At 36.0% G+C, this 22,369-nt stretch overlaps 2 protein-coding genes across 3 annotated transcripts in view; both read right to left on the bottom strand.

Moving 5' to 3' along the window:
• The window catches only part of LOC125468220 (BRASSINOSTEROID INSENSITIVE 1-associated receptor kinase 1-like), a 102,389-nt gene that overhangs the window by 5,668 nt on the left and 74,352 nt on the right, over positions 1 to 22,369 (bottom strand). The gene's annotated exons all lie outside the window — the stretch shown is intronic.
• On the bottom strand, positions 8,948 to 17,202 carry LOC125476754 (BRASSINOSTEROID INSENSITIVE 1-associated receptor kinase 1-like). 2 transcript variants are annotated; one of them, XM_048583259.1, is made up of 6 exons: positions 16,891 to 17,202; positions 16,757 to 16,798; positions 16,623 to 16,664; positions 16,189 to 16,530; positions 10,407 to 10,798; positions 8,948 to 9,350 (listed from the first exon to the last, which is right to left on the bottom strand). In XM_048583259.1, the coding sequence occupies exons 1-6, from the start codon at positions 17,102 to 17,104 to the stop codon at positions 9,141 to 9,143; spliced, it is 1,242 nt and encodes a 413-aa protein (XP_048439216.1). In that variant the 5' UTR covers positions 17,105 to 17,202; the 3' UTR covers positions 8,948 to 9,140. The 2 variants fall into 2 exon arrangements, with proteins under 2 accessions (XP_048439216.1, XP_048439217.1); XM_048583260.1 differs by lacking the exons at positions 16,623 to 16,664; positions 16,757 to 16,798 and having other exon boundaries at positions 16,891 to 17,176.

Below are 22,369 nucleotides of genomic sequence, written 5' to 3'. Positions count from 1 at the left end.
TCCATCCAATTGGGAGATAATATAATAGTTGTGGGAAGGTGAGTATGCAACCAAGAGTCTAAGATATACTTGACTTGCAATTCCATTATAATTTCACACAAGAAAAAAAAAAAGATCAAATTTTGATTGAAACATCAAACAAAACAATCTCATATGTTACAAATTGGACCAACTAAATAAAGAATATATCGATAAGATTTTCAACCTAACAAGAAAAAAGAGCTTTATAACAGCGCAATAAACATTATTTGAACTAAACTAAAAAGAAACTGATTGCATGTTATAAATTCCATAGGTAATTGAATGGCGGCGTAGGCCCTACATAATGTTTTTTAATCGATTTAGTAGTTAACATTGGCCAATTGCACAATACAAATCTTAGAAACTATTCCAAGTTAGAGCAAAAATTACCTCAAATCTTTGTTTCTCTTGTACTTTGCGGGGTTGACTTGTAAATGGTAAATAAAGTCTTGAAAACCAAAGAATAAAAAGCCTTTTTTTTTCAGTTAACTAAAAAAAGCACAACGTAAACGGAGTGAGATATTTGGTAACCAAAAAATGAACAAACTTCAATCAAAATTACTTTAATACATTTGGATATCAAGGAAAATTAAATTTATTCAATTATGATATAAAGAAAATTAATTAATGCAGGAATAACATTTGTGCCTCGATGGCGTGAGAAGTACTCGAAACAAACATTGTTTTCCTTAAGTCTTTAGTCTATCTCTACAAATCGCAATAACTCATATCCATTGAGAATCAAATTAACTAATTAACTTACTAACCCGTCCTGTAAATTTCACATCTATGCTGTAAACAGATTTTGTAACTAATATCCCAAAAAAGGGGCAAAAGGGAAGGAAAAAAAACTTTTGCATCTGTCTCCGTCTCTCTCTCTGTCTCTGTCTATCTCTATCTCAGAGGCGGCATGGCCTCCTGTCTGCCGTACAATCCCCTCACCATCAATCCCAATTTTTGGCAGACCTCCCTCTTCCTTCCTCTCCCTGACATTCTACACCCTCATCCCCTTCTCTGTCTGTAACTAATCCAGCCCCATTCCACAAATCCAGCCCAAGCCTTACCCCCACTCCGGCCCCCTCACTTTCTTGAAACCAAATCTCAAACCCTAGAACACAGCCCTCTCACTCTCTCGCAACCCTCTGAATGACACGGATGCAACAACCCTTGCCCTCTCTCCCGCCGTCGCCTAACCCCAAATCGAGCATCACCACTCAATCCCCTCTCTTTCTCTCCCTCGAATCATACACCCCCTGTGACTATGTCTGCCTGCAAGCCGCATGCCTTCCTCTCACCAAATCCATATCTCTCTCTCCCTCCCTCCCTCCCTCCCTCCCTGAATGACACAGTTTGAGTTACTTTTATTGTATTTGACCCTTTTTCTTAAAATCACATAATAAACATTTTTCGTCATCGTCACAATCATTTTGAGGAACCAAATCTTGAGAAATATAAGAATCACCCTATTTAGTTCACTTCTTCATAAGGGATAATCTTATATAAAAGAACTCGAAAGGTATTCAAGGTAGAGCAAGCTAAGGATTTAGAAGATAAAGACTCTTTTTTAGCAATATCTAATTTAAGCATTAGTCTATATTGCATGAATACAATATATAACACTACCAAACAAAGGAGTTGAAGTGGAGAATGAAACACATACAGACCGATTAACAGAATACGAATCATTTACCCTTCCCTACACCATGTAAGGTGCTTATGGGTTGCCAAAAAGCGGAAAATGTGATTCCAATGCTAAACAAATGCACTATACTCCCAGCCATCCAAATCATGAAACCATCATCGCCAAATTCTTGAACGGGACCTGCGCAACTTCCCAAGCTTTCTGCTCAACACAAAGAAACCATGAGATGCTGAGATCACATAAATCCAAACCACTAAGAAATCAGCTTATACTGTATTTTATAATTATTTGCATAGTCGAACTCAAAAATCAGGTTATGCAAAACCGTAAAAATTAGCAATTAATTTCTTTGATCCTAATTACAAAATGTATTGGCATATGAAGTGGGATCCCAAAATATAGTTTGAGAACTATATTTGGAATCCCGAGATCATGCACCAACAGAGTCACAGATTACCAAATGCTTTAATTGAAACACAAAATAACCACCAAACATCAAAATTCCAAAAACCTAAAACACAAAGCAAACAATTACAGTAAAATTAATATTTAGCAAAATCAAACGAACGAACAATGTATACAAATTCCATTTCCTAGCTTCTTGCACATTCTAAATCTGTGGGAACCATATACAAATTTTTTTATTTTACAAAATTTATTAAGCATTTAATTAACATAACAATATTCGCAATTATAGTGGTTCTCTATGGTGCAATTATAAATTACAAAGGAAATGTAAACTTGCAATTCAAGTCTATGCACCTGGTTGAATTTAAAATGTTTACATATTAATCGTCTACAGTTAAGTTGTTAGACTCTAATTCCACCAAATCGAACTCTACAGTTCCTTAAGGGTGCGTTTGTTGCACCGGACTATCTCGGACTGGATTAGCTTTAGGGACTAAGCTAGACTGGCTTAGACTAGACTAAGCTGTACTGACTTAATGAAGCGTTTGGTGGAGTGTCGGACTATAAAGAAGGATAATAACAAACTACAATATTATATTTTTTAATTCATATCTAATAATATTATATTAATTAATTCTATCTTTTTTATTCTAATAATACTCTCCCTCTCTCTGGAAGCCTCCATCCTTTTCTCCCTCTTTATCTCCCTCGTTCTCTTCGTCCCACACTCTCCTTCCCTTTCCTCTTTTTTTTTTTTCTGATTAATTGCCAAAAAAATTCTGCAAAACAAAGAATCGAGCTTGGTTTCTCTGGTTTTTGTTCGGTGCAAGATTCCAACTGGGGAGAGCTTTCCAATTCAGTGGATTCAATCAGAGCTGTAAGTCTTTGGAGCGGCGGAACCGGCCTGCAGCGATTCCCAAGCGTGCTTAAAATATCTTCTATGCAGGAGAAGCCGACTGCTACTGAGTCGTCGTCGTCGTCGTCGCAGTAGCAGAACTACAGTACCATCAGGATGGAGCAACTATCGTCGTCGCGGCCAAGTTCGAGCCGAGCTCGGATCTCGGCAGAGCAGAAAGAGAAGAAAGCGAGGAGAGAGGAAGAGGGGAAGGGGGAATTGGCGAAGGAGAATGATGATGGCTCTCGGCGTTTGTGAACATAGAAGCAGCGGAAGACGCGAAGGAGTTAGTCCCCGCTAATCCCATATTTCTCGACGGGTTTGCTAGCGAGGGAGTTAGTCCCCGCGAGTCCTTTCTAATCTCATTAAACTTAGTCCCAGACTGTCAACAAACATGGGACTAGATCACATAATCTAGTCCAAGCCAGCGAAAGCTAGCGAGCTCAAACAAACACACCCTAAGGGATCAAACGAAAGCTGTATATGAAACCTATTTTAGTCTAGTATTATAACTTATAACCATATTGATGATGTTGAAGTGAATAACTAAAACGAAGAATAAACATAGTCATACAACAAATTAACAATGTTATGCAAAATACTTGCTCGTTGGACAACCCAACCCTGTATTCCATCTCCTTATCTATCATACAAAAAATCTGCACAATTGTTTAAATCCAAATTCAGGTCTTTCCAAAAGCCGCCTGAATTATTTGAAAAACACGAATTTAGAACAATAATTCAAAACCAAAGAAAAGAAAATCCATTACTCAAAGTAAAAATTAACCATCTCGTTGCTTCCTAGCTCTAAGGAAATGCCTAGGTTTCACTTTTACTGATGTCGAAACACCGCCATCATTGACCAATTAGATAAATAAGACCCAATTTGATTACGCCCAAACTGACAGAACACCCAGATTCCCAATACCCATTGAGCAATCTAACCATTAACTTTCAAAAACTTCCCCCAAAATCCAATCTTGGGCATGCATTAAATCCAATCTAAAACTTGAATTTGTTTATTCGTGCCAATTGTTAATGGGGATGCAAGATGATGACTTTATTATTCAAAACCCAAAGAAAATAAGCGAGAGAGAACAAAATAACAAATCTAATGGTTGTAGTGTAAAAGCTGAGAATGTAAATAAACACGCAGGGAAAAAAATTGAAGATTCAAAGTAGGTGCATCGTGAAACACTTAGGCCTGGTTTGGTACTGAGGTGATTCTGAAAAAAGCTGGTATCAAAAAAGGCTGGGAGCTGTTTTTGTGTTTGATAAACATTCAGCTTCCGCTTTTTTTCACAGTTTTGGGTGAAAAAAAGCCAAAAACAAGAAGCTGCAAAGCCCAACTTTGAAAAACTGGTTTTTTTTTCACATCTATTTTACATAAAAGTTTACCAAACACTATAATACTGCTTTTTTTTTTTTCAAAAGCACTTTTACAAAAAAGTTTACCAAACACGCTGCTGTTTTATTTCATAGCTGCTTATTCTCACAGCACAGCAGAAGCAGCTTTTTTTTTTCAAAACACAGCAATACCAAACCAACCCTTACTCCAATTAGACACAAAAAGTGATGGTGATGAGAAGAGAGAGAAAGGGCAGTCGCTTTGACTTTTCTGGCTTTTAAAGGGAGCAGCTTTGTTCGACCATCAAAAAAAAGGGAAGCCGCTTTCGCGTGGCTGTGATTTCCCGAGTGTATGTGATTGGGTATATGGCACTTGCAATTTTTTTGTCGGTTATGGTAACGAGCGAGCTGAATATGGCAGCATGAGATTGAATTAAAAAAGGTGAGAAAAATTAAAAACATAAAAAGGTGTTCATTTTGTCACATTCTTATTACTAAAAATTCAATGAAGTACATTCATTAGTATGGTAACTTAGCTATTTAATTCCATCTCATTAAACTAAAAAAAAAACCAATTACAAAAAATAAGGGAAAACTATTTGGAAACCTTGTCTAGAGAGGCCTGAGAGAAAGTGACGACTTCTCCTCTCATTCCACTCCCTACTTGATCTCTAAAGTTCATTTAGCATGTAATTGATGTTCAATTTCAAATTTAGTGGTAGCAATTAGCAAAGCTAATGGAAGAATCAAAATGAAAGAAACAGCATCATGAAAGAAATCAAGATGAAGAATGAAATTTTGGCAACTCCCCATTTTCTTCTTTTATATAAAAGATACATCCTATTTGTAGTGAAAGCAGGTCCCGGCAACCCCAGTTATCCTCAAGAAGTATTTGTCTAACTTTAAAAACATAATCTGTGAAATTATATCTATTAGTTGAGAACAACAACAAATCTTCATGCATAGCTTGTAGAGAAAGACATCAGGCATACAAAAGAACACGCAAGCATAAAATAAACGAAGCAGGGAAAGCCAAAAATACAATTGAATACACTGTCAAAAGAAGATGAATAAATGAAAATTACAAAACAAAGAAATGATGAGAAACCAAAGTACCCATTTCATAATCTAATTGCTTTTTAGATTGACTGCCATTTTTAGTTCTTCAATTTAGAGAGAACCCATAATTCAGCACATGAATAAAGTGAAAACATAAAAGATACGTGAGATAAGCTGACAGCCAGCCATCCCTACGTAATGCATTCACTTCTAAACCCCAAACACAACAAAACAAAAATTCACACACATGAATATAATTTATAACTAAAGATCTTACTGCTCCTGATAAGATGAACAAGACGCCATTTATCGCATGCATTGCATTACAATCACAATGGAACATCTCATTAGACATCCCCACACAAAAAGTTTTTATTGCTACTTTGATTTTTGCTTATCCTTTTCCTGAAGCATGAGGGAGCTAATTTTTTTTTTTATTCCAATAACCTTATAGGGTTGCAAGGATATTATCAATTTAATTGATTGTATTTGATTGGTGGAACTTCTACATCTATATTTCTGGTTTTCAATTTTAGCACTGTGACAGTCATTCATAAAATGTTCAACAGTGAGATTACCTCCATGGATTATGCTCACAATGGACAGCTCATTTTCCGCGGTGATGGGACAGTATTTTTCAGTCATTTGCCATTCAATCAATTCAAACCGAGGAACAGGCAACATCAAGAAGAGGATCTGCCATGTCAGGATCACTGTTGTCCAATTAATACAAAAAATCGAGATAAAAACGATCAATTTACATAACAGGCTTTCATTTTCTCAACAACCAAGCAAAAGAAAATACCTATCCGATAAACACTCGATTTGGGAGTAAATGTTGCTGAAACTGGGCTTCAATCCCCTCAACCACAACAACCGAATCGAGGTGTGCAAGTCATTGAAAAACTCACCCAAGATTTCAAAGCTGCACAAAGAAATAAATAAGCACATAAATTAGCCAACCCAGAAATCAAAGAAATCAAAATCCACCCAGAATCAAAGAAATCAAAACTCATCCAGAACCAAAGAAATCAAAATCACACAAGTCATACCAATCATACCAATCACTATGTTTTCAACATGATAGCTCATTCCATAGTATGTAACATATCAAAGAATCAACGAAGCACAATATTATTCTCAAGCCACATTGATCAACTAATCTAATCATAATAATAAAAATCATATCCAACATCATTCCACAATCTTGTCCATTAATCAATTCCGCGAATCAAAGATGCATAATATTAACATTTAACTACGTTAACCAATCAATAAGATAATATATCATTTCACGAATTTAATTAAAGAACTCTACATAATTCCCTACTAGGATTATGAGTAATAACATGGCAAATCTAATTTATATTCACAAGATCTATTGTGGGATTCCCATTCACTCGAAACTAAGGTTCCAGACTAACCTTATGGAAATGAGCAAGAGTAAGGATTCCGGACCACTAAACGGAATCCAATAAAAATATGGCACCCAACGAATGTACCAAGTATAACTAATCCTCATCACACTTAGTATGTGTATGGTCCTCCATTGCAAATATACCAAGCAGAACCATAAGCACTAAGCGTGTAGGCAGTGATCACCCATCACGGATATACCCAACATAATCACCCCTGTAATACATATGATACTCCATCGTGGATATACTAAGCAGAACCATCCATGTACCACTACTACATGGTGCAGTCTCATAATCACACATTATACATAATTATACGCACACACACTATCGATTCCACATGTCAACCAAGCATCTAGTCATATGGAGCACAATACAAGGAATTCCCTTAATTACTATTTCTACTAAAAATCTAATAAAGTACCTGACTCATCTTCTAACTTTCATCTCTATCTCATGATAGGTAGTAATGCTAAGTTCAGATAGACATTCCGTTGGCAATTATATCCAAATAATTATCAAACAATATTTAGATCCCATAACAATACGACTAATAAAGAATAATACTAATAATGGGATTTCCCTAGAACTTCCCACCTCGTGTTCGACTACCTTTATCAACACAAGTCCTCCAAACTTTCTAGCACAACACCCAAATCTAAACCAATTTACAAAAGCATGAACAAATGAAAACAAACACAAGTAAACGCATATTAGCAAGCATGGAAGTGAGTAATTACAATTTATTAACTTGTGTAGCATAGGCATTATTTTAGTACAACTTATACTTCAAATAACAACACTAGTATAAAGCAAAGTAATTTAAAGAAAGACTCAGATAAGAATTGCATAATGTAGAAATAACACTCTTCTTCTATACAAAAGTTGCATGTAACTGCTTTGATCAACCAAGTTTAAGCTCATAATGAACGCTCAAACTTGAACCAAATGGTACCATCTTAAATGGTTTTTGGAGGCTTGTTTTGTGTACTTTAAAATCATATAATAGTCGTAGAGAACGGAGCCCTAAATTGAAAGTTATTCCAACTATAAAATGGAGTCCCAAAACTGGAAATACAAAACTTGCTGCTGTCTGGCAGCCCTGTGACTCAACTTTGGACATGATTTTTGATCAATCAAAATTCAACAGAATTAAGTGAAATCAGAAGGGTTTTGATCATGGACATGTCTATTTTCAAAACACACAATATTAGATCAAAAGGAACTCACAAGGACATAGAAATCAAGAGCCAAAGTAGGCTACTTGAAACATAGTTTCTCTCTGCAAAATGAATAAGTTTTGTGCAATGTAGAACCCATACTCGTTTAATCCAATTTACAATTTCAGGGCAATCCCAAACTATCCAGGCATCATATTTAACTTCCATTTCAATGTGTTAGCTTACCCATATCATGCATAATCCTTCCTCTTTTAGCCAAAGACTACAAACAATTCACCAAAGACTACAAACAATTCAATAAAATTAAAGTATGTACCTTTTCTTGTTCTTGTCCTGCCCTCCAAACTCCTCCAAAGTTGTTCATCAATCTACCACTTAGCTACTAAAGCTCTTAAATCAATGTCACCACAACTCCTCAACAAGAACACCGGAGATTCAAGTTTAACACATAAATCTCAAACTTGTTCGAAAATGAAACTTGAAATTCGGAAGATCCACTTACATATCCTGGAAGCTCATAAAGAGGGGAGTATTTTTCTCTCTTGGGTCGAGACCTATCCCCAGCGAGGTTAGCCAGAATCGGCGAAAAAAACTACGAAAATCGTCAAAGCTTCTGGGCTTCAACATATGGGCACGCTTGGTTCCAGCATATGGGTTTGGTATCAAAATGAAAAGGGCTGCGCTACGCATACATAGACTTCGACCATGCGTGATTTCATTGCCGTACGAAAAAGTTATGATTCAATGAAGTTTTTGGAGTGAAGGAGAATTAAAGAGGAGAAGAACACAGCAGCAAAGCTGCTGGTTTTGCACACAGGGAAGAAGAAAAAGGAAGCCATTGGCTTCCAGAAAGTTCCACTTTAATTTACCAAAATGTCATTTTATTTAGAAAATTTGTAACCTTCTCATTCGAATTTCAAACTTTAATCCGTTTGCGCGTTTATAGTTACATGTAATATCTAAATAGGCCAAGAACAATAGAAAAATATGAAAGAATCAAATACGTCTATGTAAAATCCCGTTTAGCACAAGAGGGGCATTTTCATCTTTTACCCATTAAAAAAAAAAAAAAAACAGACGCCACACATATAAACGCGTCAAAACTAGGAATACAAAATACCTTATTTTAAACAATGAAATCCAAGCACGGGGTTTCACAAGAACACCTCTTATTTCTGCCACTCCTCCCATCTTTCAGCCAAACCATTGCCTTCCAGCATTTGGACAACCTCTGACATCTTGGGCCGTTCCCTTGGGGAGTCTTGTGTGCACAGTAGAGCTACTTGGATCAGCTGCTCTACTTGATCGTAAATATAGTTTCTATTTAGATCAGAATCAACAAGTGTTTCTAACCTCCGATTTTTCAGTAACCGTTTGACCTAATTTTTTTAGTCAAAATAATAAGGAAAATGTCAGCTAGTTCTACAATTTGAAACAAAAGCTGAGGGCACCTAGGAGAGTAAAATGTAATGTTCAAAATTTGAAGGGCCATAGTTCTCTCCGTTTTCTCCAGAAAATCAAACTTCTTACAAAAATGTATCGTCATTCAAATATTGGTATGATGCAAAGATAAGACAAAGATGCAAATAGAGAGAATAGAAAGAAACAAGAGGCCAAGATAGTGAGAATAAAGAGATGATGAATTCAAATTCTTCAAGAAACATATGCCAAATTCTTCAAGAAATCACAGCAAGGTCAATATATTGGCAAAGGAAGCAACAATAATAGTAACAAAGGAAATGTAAAAATTAATCTCTGACAAATTAAACGTTAGACTATTATACATAAAGATAAATAAATCTTCACAGCTTAATCATAACTCTAACTAATAAAAGCTAATTAAACCATACTTATTTTCTAAAAGCTAATTAGTTTTTTTTTCTTCGATCCATGATTCTAACTGCTTTCAACATTTCGGCCAAAAAAGACAAGCGATTTATACATTAATCAAACAGGAACTTGGCAGCTGCATAAAGAGTAATAGTTTTTTAAAGTATCTTTAGAAAGAACTAAATTGATTGCAGAAATGTTCCATACAGAATGATTTAGAACGTCATAAGAGATTAGCGGTTTGAAATAAAATCATTAAATAAGGAGACCCATTATTTTCAGCTAAAATAAAAAGCAACACTGGTAACGAGAGAGGCTTCTAATTTACAGTACATTATATAACATTTCTACAACAATCTGAGTATTGAAACTTTGATAATTTCCAAGATTTGGACTTAGGGACACAAAATAGATTGAAGCTAGAATATCGTTGAATTTCAACAACATTATGTCTTTTTTGATATAAAGTATGAAAGATATTATGGAAGATTTAGAATGATAATACATAATCAGAAGGTGGACCTCATGCAAATGTTGTTGGGAAATAATCTTGCATATAACAATAAGTTAGTTACATACACAAACAGAAAGACGTAAGTGCATACCCAATCAACTAACATGAGATTATCATCACTCGCAAGCTGAGGATCAAAACCCCTCTGCCCAGTGATGAGTTCAAGAAGCATGACTCCGTATCCAAAAACATCAGTTTTCTCGGAAAACCTTCCATATGAAAAGTACTCTGGTGCTATATGACCAATTGTGCCACGTACAGCTGTGGTAATATGTGTATCCTTGTAGTTCATGAGTCTAGCCAACCCAAAGTCTCCAACAACTGCTTCGAATTCCTCGTCCAACAATATGTTTGCCGCTTTCACATCACGGTGAATAATTTTTGGATCACAGTGATCATGTAGATAAGCAAGGCCTCTTGCAGATCCCAATGCAATGTGTTGTCTTATTGGCCAATCAAGTGCAAGTTGTCCTTCTGGACGATCTACAACAATATATCCACATACTATGAGAGGAGAATTTCAAATTACAAGCAACAAGTAGTGTGGTCTAACGCATATCATACCACCTGTCCTACCCAAAAAAGGGTCATCTTGTCATTCTTTTCAAATTAAACAGAAATAAATAAATCAGCATCAAGAAGGTAACTTAAATTTGTTGAATTATAAGTCTCTAGCTGATTAAGTATTAGAAATAAGATGAGTTTTAATGTGTGTATTCACTTGAGCATATCTGCCAAGTGTAAGGTTAAATGATGTAAGGCCATGAGTGCCATGTGGTATTTGATCCATGTAATTAGGTTGATGAGTGACTAAGATTAAAAGTAGTGTTTTGTGTGGTCCTAAAGCTAAGGCCATCAATTAAATGTAAAGCAGTGTGAGTGCGCATTGTGTGTGCTGTACAAAGATTATTCCTCTGCAATACTTTTGCATGAGAGAACAAGAAAGAAAAACTTTTTTGGTTCAACTTCTTTTGGTTTTTTGTTTTCTTGTTTTTGTTCAGCCTTCTGGAAATTAAAACCCAGCAAAAATCAAGTTACACTAACATGGCCTCAGAGCCTTGTTTCGATTAGATCTGGGCGTGCTTCTGTGAGCTCAAACATCACCGTTTCTGGACTCGGTGAAGTTTGCCGGAGCTTATCTGTGATCTAAGAACTACGTGTTTCTGGATTCACACAAGCTCACGATGGCTGGATCTGGGAATGCTGAAGTGAGGACCCCGATCTTCTCCGGTGAGAATTACGAGTTCTGGAGAATCAAAATGGTTACCATTTTCAAGTCATATGGACTGTGGAATCTGGTGGAAAAAGGGATTCCGGTTTCTGATTCGAAGAAGAAGAAAGCTAAGACTGATGAAGATACAGATGTTGATGCTGACGATGATGAGAAAATGGCTGCAACCTTCATGAAAGATGCAAAAGCTCTCGGAATCATTCAAAACGCAGTCTCTGACCAGATTTTCCCTCGAATCGCAAACGCAGACTCAGCAAAAATGGCATGGGATCTGTTATATGGCGAACATCACGGTGGGGATCAGGTAAGATCTGTGAAACTCCAGAATCTTATAAGAGAATTCGAATACACTAGAATGCGTGATGATGAATCCTTGACTGGGTATCTTACTCGGTTAAATGATATGATTAATCAAATGAAAACGTTTGGTGAAACTATGTCAAATGAGAGATTAGTACAGAAGGTATTAATCAGTCTCACTAAGATATATGATCCTATATGCTTAGTGATAGAAAATACCAAATGTTTAGAATCTGTTGAACTGCAAGAGGTACTAGCTATATTGAAGAGTCAAGAGCAGAGGTTTGATTTGCATTCCTCAGATGCAACTGAGAGAGCATTTTCTTCTCTTACTGTTAGTTCAAAAGGGCAGAATCGAAGTTATGCTCAGTCTAGTACTTTTAAACCACAGAGAAATTGGAATCAAAAGGGTAAGAAATGGGATTCAAAACCAAAGTTTCAGCAAAAATCATACACAAATGTTGCACAGAATAGTACTTCCTCACAGGGTATGGGTCAAGAGAGTGTAAAACCTCAATGTAAGGTGTGTTCAAAGTTTCATTATGGTGAATGTAGATATAAGGGGAAATCCAAGTGCCATAACTGTGATAGATTTGGTCATTGGGCCAGAGAGTGTACTGTTGGAAAGTCTGTTCAAAAGGCAAACTGTGCAAGTCAAATGGAAGTAACAGGAAACTTATTCTATGCAAATTGTGCAGTTGCTGAGACTAAGGTTAATGGAGATTGGTACATAGATAGTGGCTGCAGTAATCATATGACAGGAAATGTTGATCTTCTTGTTGATGTGAATACAAATGTTGCAGGGAAAGTTCAAATGCCAACAGGAGGGTTAGTTAATGTGGCAGGAATGGGATCATTGGAAATTGAGACTAACAGAGGAAGAAAATACATTCAAGAAGTCATGTACCTACTTGGTTTGAAAGAGAATCTATTAAGTGTAGGACAAATGGATGAGCACGGATATTATCTTGTGTTTGGTGGACATATGTGTACTGTTTTTGATGGTCCTTCTCTGAAATGTCAAATTATCCGTGTAAAAACGAAAGAAAACAGGTGCTATCCTATATCTCTAAGGCCTGAGAAGCAACTTGTGTTGAAGACCAGTTTTGCTCATTGTTCTCTGACTTGGCACAGAAGATTAGGCCACCTACACTTTGGTGGAATCAAGAAATTGAAGGATAATGACATGGTTCATGGATTACCATATCTAGATGAGTATGACAAAGTGTGTGAAGGCTGTCAATATGGTAAGCAACACAGAGAAAGGTTTCCTAGTGGTCAAGCACAAAGAGCTGGTGCTCCACTTGAATTGGTTCATGTAGATCTGTGTGGACCGATGAGAATTGAGTCTACTGGAGGAAACAAGTACTTCATGTTGCTTGTAGATGATGCAACCAGGATGACATGGGTGTATTTTCTTAGATTCAAATCTGAAGCTTTTACTTGTTTTCAGAAATTCAAGGCCATGACTGAGTTGCAAAGTGGAATGAAGGTAAAATGTGTAAGGAGTGATAGAGGAGGGGAGTTCTTATCAAATGAATTCAAGCAATACTGTGACACAGAGGGAATCCAAAGGCAACTGTCTCTCTCTTACACTCCACAGCAAAATGGAGTGGTTGAAAGAAAAAACAGAACTGTGATTGAAATGGTCAAGTCTATGCTTCATGACAAAGGAATGCCTTACTGTATGTGGGCAGAAGCTGTGCATACTGCTGTCTATCTGTTACCAAATCACTGGATAGTATAACACCTTTTGAAGCTTACAGCAAAAGGAAACCAGGTATTGCTCATTTGAAGGTTTTTGGATCAGTTTGTTATGTCCATACTCCATCCGAGTTAAGACACAAGCTAGAACCCAAGAGTATAAAAGGAGTCTTTGTTGGATATGCAAAGTGTGAGAAAGGGTATAGAGTATTTGATCCAATCTCTAAGAGACTGATTCTGTCAAGAGATGTTGTGTTCGATGAAAACTCAGCTTGGGAATGGGAAAGAAGCACAGAAAGATATATGTCACTGCCTACTTATGAATTTGACTCTGTTGATACACAAAGAAGTGAAAATGCAGAAAATGACCCTCAAGTTTCAAGTGATTTATCATCTGGCATATTGGAAGAAGCTGCAAGTGGTATTGATGATACACAGATCAACTCTCAGTCAAGTGCAGGTGTGAATGACACTCAGTTTTTTGATCATACTCCATTAAAATGGAGAAAGCTGGATGATGTTCTTGCTCAGTGTAATCGGTGTATTATAGAACCAGAGAAATATGAAGATGCAACTAAGGATGAATCTTGGATGAATGCTATGAAGGATGAGCTCTCCATGATTGAAAAGAATGAAACCTGGAAGTTAGTAGACAAGCCAAGTAACAAGCCTGTAATTGGAGTAAAATGGGTGTTTAAAACCAAGCTCAACCTGGATGGAACTGTGCAAAAGAACAAGGCAAGGCTTGTTGCAAAGGGATATGCACAGAAACCAGGAATAGACTACAATGAGACCTTTGCTCCTGTTGCTCGATTAAATACAATCAGAACCCTTATAGCATTGGCTGCACAAAAGAGCTGGAAACTCTATCAACTTGATGTCAAATCGGCTTTTCTAAATGGTGTTCTAGAGAAGGAGGTTTATGTGGAGCAGCTTGATGGTTTTGTAGCTAAAGGGGAGGAAGACATGGTATATAGACTTCACAAAGCCTTGTATGGTTTAAAACAGGCACCACGGGCCTGGTATGGAGAGATCAATACATACTTCTTACAATGTGGTTTCACAAGAAGTTTAAGTGAACCAACATTATACATCAAGGCAGAAGAGAAAGACATTTTGATTGTGTCGATCTATGTGGATGACATAATCTATACTGGGAGCAACAAACAAATGCTTGAAGAATTCAAGGAAGACATGACACGAAAGTATGAGATGACTGATTTGGGTCTTCTCCATCATTTCCTTGGAATGAGAATAATTCAATCAACTTCAAGCATTTTCATCCACCAAAAGAAATATGCAAGCTCTTTGTTAGACAAATTTGGTCTAAAAGAGTGCAAACCTGTGCTTACTCCAGTGGTTGCAACTGAGAAGTTAACCACGGATGATGGAAGTGGTGCAGCAAGTGAAGAGTTATACAGAAGCATGGTGGGAAGCCTCTTATATCTCACTGCAACCAGGCCTGATATTATGTATGCATCCAGTCAGTTAGCCAGATTTATGCACTGCCCTACCAGTAAGCATGTTGGAATTGCTAAAAGAGTGCTAAGATACATTAAGGGTACACTTGATTATGGTCTAGAATATGTGAAGGGTAAGAACTCAATGTTAATTGGGTTCTGTGACAGTGACTGGAGTGGATCAATTGAGGACAGTAAAAGTACTTCTGGTTATGCTTTCTCTTTTGGCAGTGGAGTATTCTCTTGGGCATCTGTGAAGCAAAATTGTGTTGCTCTTTCCACTGCAGAAGCAGAGTACATCAGTGCTTCAGAAGCAACTACTCAAGCCATTTGGTTGAGATTTGTTCTTGAAGACTTTGGAGAATTTCAAACCGAAGCCACTCCAGTGCACTGTGACAACACCTCAGCAATTGCAATCACCAAGAACTCTGTGTTCCATCAAAAGACCAAACACATTAACAGAAGATACCATTTCATCAAGGATGCACTGAAGGATGGCATCATTGATCTGGTGTACTGTCCAACTAATGAGCAACTTGCTAATATCTTCACAAAACCTCTGCCTAAAGATCGGTTTAATTATCTCAGGAGCATGCTAGGAGTGAAATCAGCTCAAGACTTAAAGGGGAGTGTTGAATTATAAGTCTCTAGCTGATTAAGTATTAGAAATAAGATGAGTTTTAATGTGTGTATTCACTTGAGCATATCTGCCAAGTGTAAGGTTAAATGATGTAAGGCCATGAGTGCCATGTGGTATTTGATCCATGTAATTAGGTTGATGAGTGACTAAGATTAAAAGTAGTGTTTTGTGTGGTCCTAAAGCTAAGGCCATCAATTAAATGTAAAGCAGTGTGAGTGCGCATTGTGTGTGCTGTACAAAGATTATTCCTCTGCAATACTTTTGCATGAGAGAACAAGAAAGAAAAACTTTTTCGGTTCAGCTTCTTTTGGTTTTTTGTTTTCTTGTTTTTGTTCAGCCTTCTGGAAATTAAAACCCAGCAAAAATCAAGTTACACTAACAAAATTGAAGGAAAAAAAATATTAAAAGAAATCAGTGTTGATACTCCAAACCAAATTGGTCGGGTTTTTAAATTCATTTTATCAATGAAATCCATAAAAAATTTAATGTTGTGAAAACAAAAAGATTTATCAACGCAGCAAACAATTTGGATGAGTACCTCTTAAACATGATGCCACACTTCCATTAGCCATATAAGGATATACAAGCAGCCTTTCTGTTGGTGTCATGCAAAAACCATGCAGACGAAGCAGATTGCGGTGGACACCCATGCTAATCATTTCAACTTCTGTTTGGAACTGTAGCTCCCCACCTTGGGTTCTCTCCTCTTTAAGTCTTTTTACAGCAACCAGAGTTCCATCTGCTAAGCATCCCTTATAAACCTTACCAAATCCACCTCTACCAATAATATTTTTGTTGCTAAAGGTATCCGTCGCAACTTGTAGCTCGCGCAAAGAAAACCTTTTGAGCTGTCGTAAATGAATTTCTCGATCCTCCTGAGCTGCAAAGACAGTAGATTAGTGAAACCTGCATCCCATACAACAACTACAACACCAACTTGATCAAGCTATATTACTCTTATAGTTCACTAACCAGGTTCATTTATTTGTAAATGAATTTCTCGATCCTCCTGAGCTGCAAAGACCGTAGATTAGTGAAACCTGCATCCCATACAACAACTACAACACCAACTTGATCAAGCTATATTACTCTTATAGTTCACTAACCAGGTTCATTTATTTGTAAATGAATTTCTCGATCCTCCTGAGCTACAAAGACCCTAGATTAGTGAAACCTGCATCCCATACAACAACTACAACACCAACTTGATCAAGCTATATTACTCTTATAGTTCACTAACCAGGTTCATCAAATAAATGATCCTGTGATTTTCTTCGTCGCCAATAAGCAAGTGCAATTGCAGGTGCAGCAAACAACAAAGCAGCACCAGCAACAACCCCTTCAGCAATAGCCGCATTATTAGTGGCACGGTGCGAGTTCGTAATTCGTTTGTAACCTATGGTACTATTCGTTAGAGAGTATACATAGACAATATAATATTCAAATTGATTCATTCTCAATTCGTTAAAAAATAAAAATTAAAAATATTTATAATACATATACATTTTACAATAATTTATAGTTATTGTTCATTGTAAGAAATTATTTTTGTTTAATAGAATTGATTATTTGTAAGCAATTATTTTACAAATCAAAAACAATTAATTCACTTAACTTTCTAATAAGAATAATATAAATATTCTCAAATTAATATGGAATTTGGCAAATGCAATGGGCCACCGACTATTTACATCTTCTCTAAAAAAATCAACACTGCAGATGGGTCCCTCTATTAATACAAGAAGAAAAGAGTGTTGATAGACCTATTCCATTGAATTTTTTTCTTGTGTCCGTAACATAAATGGTGTACCACATGTTATTATATAAATGGTGAAAATTTTTATTTTTTATATCATTAATATTTTAACACAAAAATCTCACCACTTGTACAGACACGTAATCTCTCCACCCCATTGCAAATCTCTAACAGTTTTATCTGGTGAAAATTCGAAAAAAGAGGTGAAAATTAACAACCTTGGAAGCCACAGTCATTGGGTTTGTTGGAGAGTTGTAGATAGCAAGAGATCTGCTTCCTCAATTCAAGAAATTTCGTTCGAATCAAAAGAATTAAATCCAAAAAGCGAAAGTAAAATTTTCTATCTTCCTCTCTCTCTTCGTTTTCTGTCTGCCCGATGAAAACCAAAAGTACCGAGCTTCCCAAAATTCCAGTTGTTTCACTCCTCTGTTTCCAAAAATTACAGGTGCGTTTACTTTTCTCAGTTTCTGTAATCTGATTAGAAATTATTAGAGATGATCAGATGAACCACTAAATTCAACACCGAATCGCTAAAGTAATGGTACGTCCGTACCGATACGAAATCCGGACACTATTTCACCGAATCCGGCACCTAATATGAATCACCAGAGTTAAAAAGGAAGGGTTATTTGCACAACATGAACCAGAACGAGATGAAAATCCTTAAAAGTCGGATGTTATATGATGAACTCTCTCTCACATGTCATTGTTTTAATTCATTTCTTCACACTCATAGGAATTTAGGAGTATCCCCTCGGATCCTCAATCCATTCCTTTCCTAACTAGCATCTTCTTAGAATCTTTACAGCAGTGATTCCAACAATAATGTTGTACCATGAAAAAAATTTAACAGAAAAACACCAAGAAAAAACATTAACTACCAATGGACTGGAGTCGATATCACAAGTGTCTGTGAAACAAAACAGAGCCAGCCGGAAAGTAATAAGTTTAGGATTTGAGGTCAGCCGTTAAAATTAGGATTTGTTAGAGATTAGGGTTATAGTTTATTATAAATAGGATGCCTGTTATTCCTCTTAGAACAAATATGTCACAATGTAGTCTTTTAAAATTTTGTAACCATTGTAGCATTTTTATTTGTTTAATAATATTCTTATTTTGTAGTATAGTACTCTGATGTTCTCAAAACAAATTTGAGTTAATATCACAAGAACAGTATAAGTTGTAAAAACCTGGATGTGGAGAGGCTGGAAGTAGATTCAGACGAGGATTATTGGCAAAACTGCAAAATGAAGAATAGCAGCCAGTCCATCATTCAGATCGTCCGCTGGGACGGCCACCGCCGGAAAAAGGTAAAGAAAAAAAATAAAGTGGGTTCAACAAACCTGACGCGAGTAAAAAGTGAAAAAGATCCATTGACTAGAATATCCCCTGACAGATTATTATTTGAAAGATCCCTGCATTCCATGGCAAAACTATATGTTATTTGCATGCTCTGATGGCAGAGAAATTAGTAACTTTTCTCTCTCTCCTCCCTCTTACTGCGATGAAAGTGTATGAAACTCACAGGACTTGCAATGATTGGATGTTAGTCAAAGTCTCGGGAATATTCCCTGACAAGTTGTTGGATAGACGCCTATTTCATGGAACAGAAGGTGCTAATTAAATCACAAATAATCGCAACAACAGCAGATATTATATTTGCGACATTAAGTTTTTTTTTTTTTTTTTTTTTTTTACCATTTTTCTAGTCGCTATATAGACATTACAAGAGTATACGAGTTCTGAGTACGCATAAAGTACATATGAAGTTATGGACAAAAATACACAGAACAATAAGCACTCAAAATCCCATAACTCCATAACTCCATAACTCTATAAGATGTGAGGGTTCCTCACAGATTTCCCTTCTATTTCCCCATAAAGTACATAAAGTACGTGTGGGAAACTTTCAAGATGTGAGGGTTCACCCACTCTGGGTACAGAATTCCTTCCTATTTCCCCTTAAAATTAAAATTATATAATACAAAAACAACTGAAACACTGTTTATCCTGCTTGATTTGTTTAATTTCGTTTGGACCATTTCACACGTGTTGGTGATCGATGCTTCCTTTCTCTTTTCCTCTTTTCTATACTCTTTTGCTTCATCTTTTTCTATCGAAGGGGATGAAAACACCCCTCATTTTCCATCGACTTCTCTTTCTCTGTCTCACAACCAGCCACACCATCCATTCTCTCAAAATTCCAAAAATCTTAAAACCTCATTTCCTCTAGCCAAAAAATCGCAATCACCCTTCACCCGTGGGAAGAAAATTTGCAACGGAACTCCGCCGCTCCCAATTCGAGAATTCCTCACTCTAACTCCGAATACCAACAAGGTATATCTCTCGCATATAATTTTGAATTTTTGGAATTTATCTTCAAAGAATGCATTTTTAATTTCAAATCAAACTTCAAGTTTTTAATATTTTGGGGATTGTGGGATTAATTTTTGCAACAGAAGCCGGAAGACTGAAGATCGCATTTTGGATTCTAATTTCGCAGACTTTGTCGAGTTGCTGCTTGAGGTGTGATTTTACGGCTGAAATTCCCAAGCTTTTTTTATTAGTCTTAAACCAGATTACTTAATTATACTAAAATTAACCTTTTTCTGTTATGTAGCTGAAGCAGCTAAAGTTGAGTGTTTTAATTAGTTGTATATGTCACCCAGTTTACTCGTTCCTACTGCTGCTCAACAGGGATGAGTTTCACAGCAGGTGAGTGGAAATTCTGGGCTGTTCTTAATTTTCTATTTTCTGATTGAAATTTGATGATAGATCTGATTCAATCGGAAGACTAAGCTAAAAGTACAAGTGGTATTTTTTGGTTAATTGGTTGGGTTTTTGGATGGCTCTTATGGGTTGTTAATTGTATGTTTTCTGAATGAATTTGGCATCAATTAATCCAACGGATTAGTGAGCTACAACTACAAGTGGGCTTGTTTTGATTTTTGGGTTTTTTAATTTTCTGTTGTTTTATTGAATTGGATTTTATTCAACGGGGTTGGTGAACTAAAAGTGCAGTTGGGTTTGTTTTGGTTTTGAAGCTCAGAGTCTTACATATTTGAAAGTTGAATCTAAGCCTTTCAAAACCTTTGTAAACGTGGTGTCAATTGTAAGGTGTTACATGCAACAGAGCTTGATTGCCCAGTACATTTAACTCTGCTTCAATTTGTTCATCTTCTTTTGCATTTCTATGCATTTTTTTGCAAGCCCAAATGATTCAAAATTGAAATTTATGTGTACATTGATAAGTGTGGGTGTGAATGTTCTTCATTTGCCTACTCTTTTTAATTTGGTGTTTTCAGTTTTTTCTGTTTTTGGCAAAATAAATAAAATTAGTACGTGTGACTTAGTTCTATTAATGGATCCCTAATTCTAATAAATTAGAAATTCTCAACCTTGATATGATTTTTGGTGTTTTCATTTTGTTTGTCGCATTTTGTTGTTCTTGCCTAATTGTTATTTAATTAGTTTTGGTTTATAACTTTGGATAGGTGCAGCAGTTTCAGATTTTGTGTATCTCATTTTGGAAGTGATTCATAGGTGCTCTATAAAGGTTAGTCTTATACTCATTTTTCAAATGAACACAAAGTCATCTTCTCTACCAGGTTAGTATGTAGCATCACAATTATGCTATATATATGTATATGTATATGTATGTATATTCTTTCGTTGTGCTACATTCATTTTTATCATCGGCAACATGAACACCTTAGGTTTTATGGAATGCTTTAAAAGATCATAAGAGCAAACTAACAGATTGGTCAATTCATGTATTGAGGGATGTATATGGACATAGAAAGTAATGAATGTTTAAATTTCTGTTAGATAATTTTACAATTATGTAGAATATCATAAAAAACTGAATAGTATTAATTGGATACAAGAATATTATTGAATTTCCTATGTAGCTTAAAATTTCTCAAATCCTATAATTTAAATACTTTTGCCTACTTAATATACCTCCTTTTTATTTTGGTTTTGTGTTGAATTTTACTGTTTTGCAATTTGGATTTTTTCTGTACGTTACTGAGTTCGAATATTTTTATATAGGTGATTTAATTTTTCTTGCATTTGAAACAAAAAAAAAAAAAAAAAAAGTGATCTTCTATTTTTCTGACATTTACATCATGTTCTTATATTTTGCATCTCAGAAGGGCAGATACACTCATGAATCCCAACCGCCTTGCATAGGAGTAAAAAAGATTGACCACAGGCAGAGGTAAAAAGATTTTTAATCTTTCATGAAGTTTTCCATTGTTGTTAGACTATTTATTAGATTTTTGGCTTCTACATAATTTAAAAAAACCATAATTGGCAGATGGTTTTATACTTGACCAAATTGTTAAAATTATTTCATGACGAGGCTGAAAAGGCTGGGGTGTTCCATTTGCTTCCAGTACATTCTTCCAACCCAGTTCCAGTTCTCTCTCGCCAGTTTTCAAGAAGCACAGCGTGAGTTTCTCTTCTTTTTCTTAATTATAGAGTATTCAATTAGCATGTGTGATTGTATTGTTAACATAAGGGACCTCTTTAAATTTTTTAGGGAGTTTTAACAAAAAGCCCACGGTACTGTTCACTTTAACGAAAAACCACATTTTTACACTAAAAAGTCAAACATGGTACCATTCACTTTACTCTTTATTTTGTTCATATCATTAAAACTCAAAGTTTTCAAGCTATTATCATTAGTTTTCCTAATTTTTTATCGTTTACTGACCAATTGCAGGTAGATGGTATGCTCACAGAACTTGACTGCTTGCTTCTTCAGATGCCTTCCGTGCAATGTTTCATGGTGGTTTGATTTTCCAATTTCCCCCTTGCAGCATTTTCTTTTTGGTTTTTGTAGTGTATGCACTACACACTACAAAAGTAACACAGTGGGAGTAGGTTTAGATGTTAAAGAAATTTCAACATGTAATGAGAAGTGAGGGTTTGTGCCTAACCACTTTTATTTACTAGT

Source organism: the organism of the source record quoted next, unplaced genomic scaffold (genome assembly GCF_019419815.1).
Source record: "Pyrus x bretschneideri cultivar Hongxiangsu unplaced genomic scaffold, Pyrus_bretschneideri_v1 Contig2, whole genome shotgun sequence".
In the NCBI taxonomy this organism is placed as follows: Eukaryota; Viridiplantae; Streptophyta; class Magnoliopsida; order Rosales; family Rosaceae; genus Pyrus; species Pyrus x bretschneideri.
Note: the sequence above shows the minus strand (reverse complement) of the source record. Positions and strands in the feature narration are given on the sequence as shown.

What these genes read in the sequence shown, in the direction of transcription:
- LOC125476754 (XM_048583259.1), bottom strand. Translation starts at nt 17,104, where the DNA reads ATGAATCAATTTGAATATTATATTGTCTATGTATACTCTCTAACGAAT. An exon ending in TCATTTATTTGATGAACCTG is followed by an intron (nt 16,799 to 16,890) that starts GTTAGTGAACTA and finishes GGGTCTTTGTAG; the next exon opens with CTCAGGAGGATCGAGAAATT. An exon ending in TGTGGCATCATGTTTAAGAG is followed by an intron (nt 10,799 to 16,188) that starts GTACTCATCCAA and finishes ATATTGTTGTAG; the next exon opens with ATCGTCCAGAAGGACAACTT.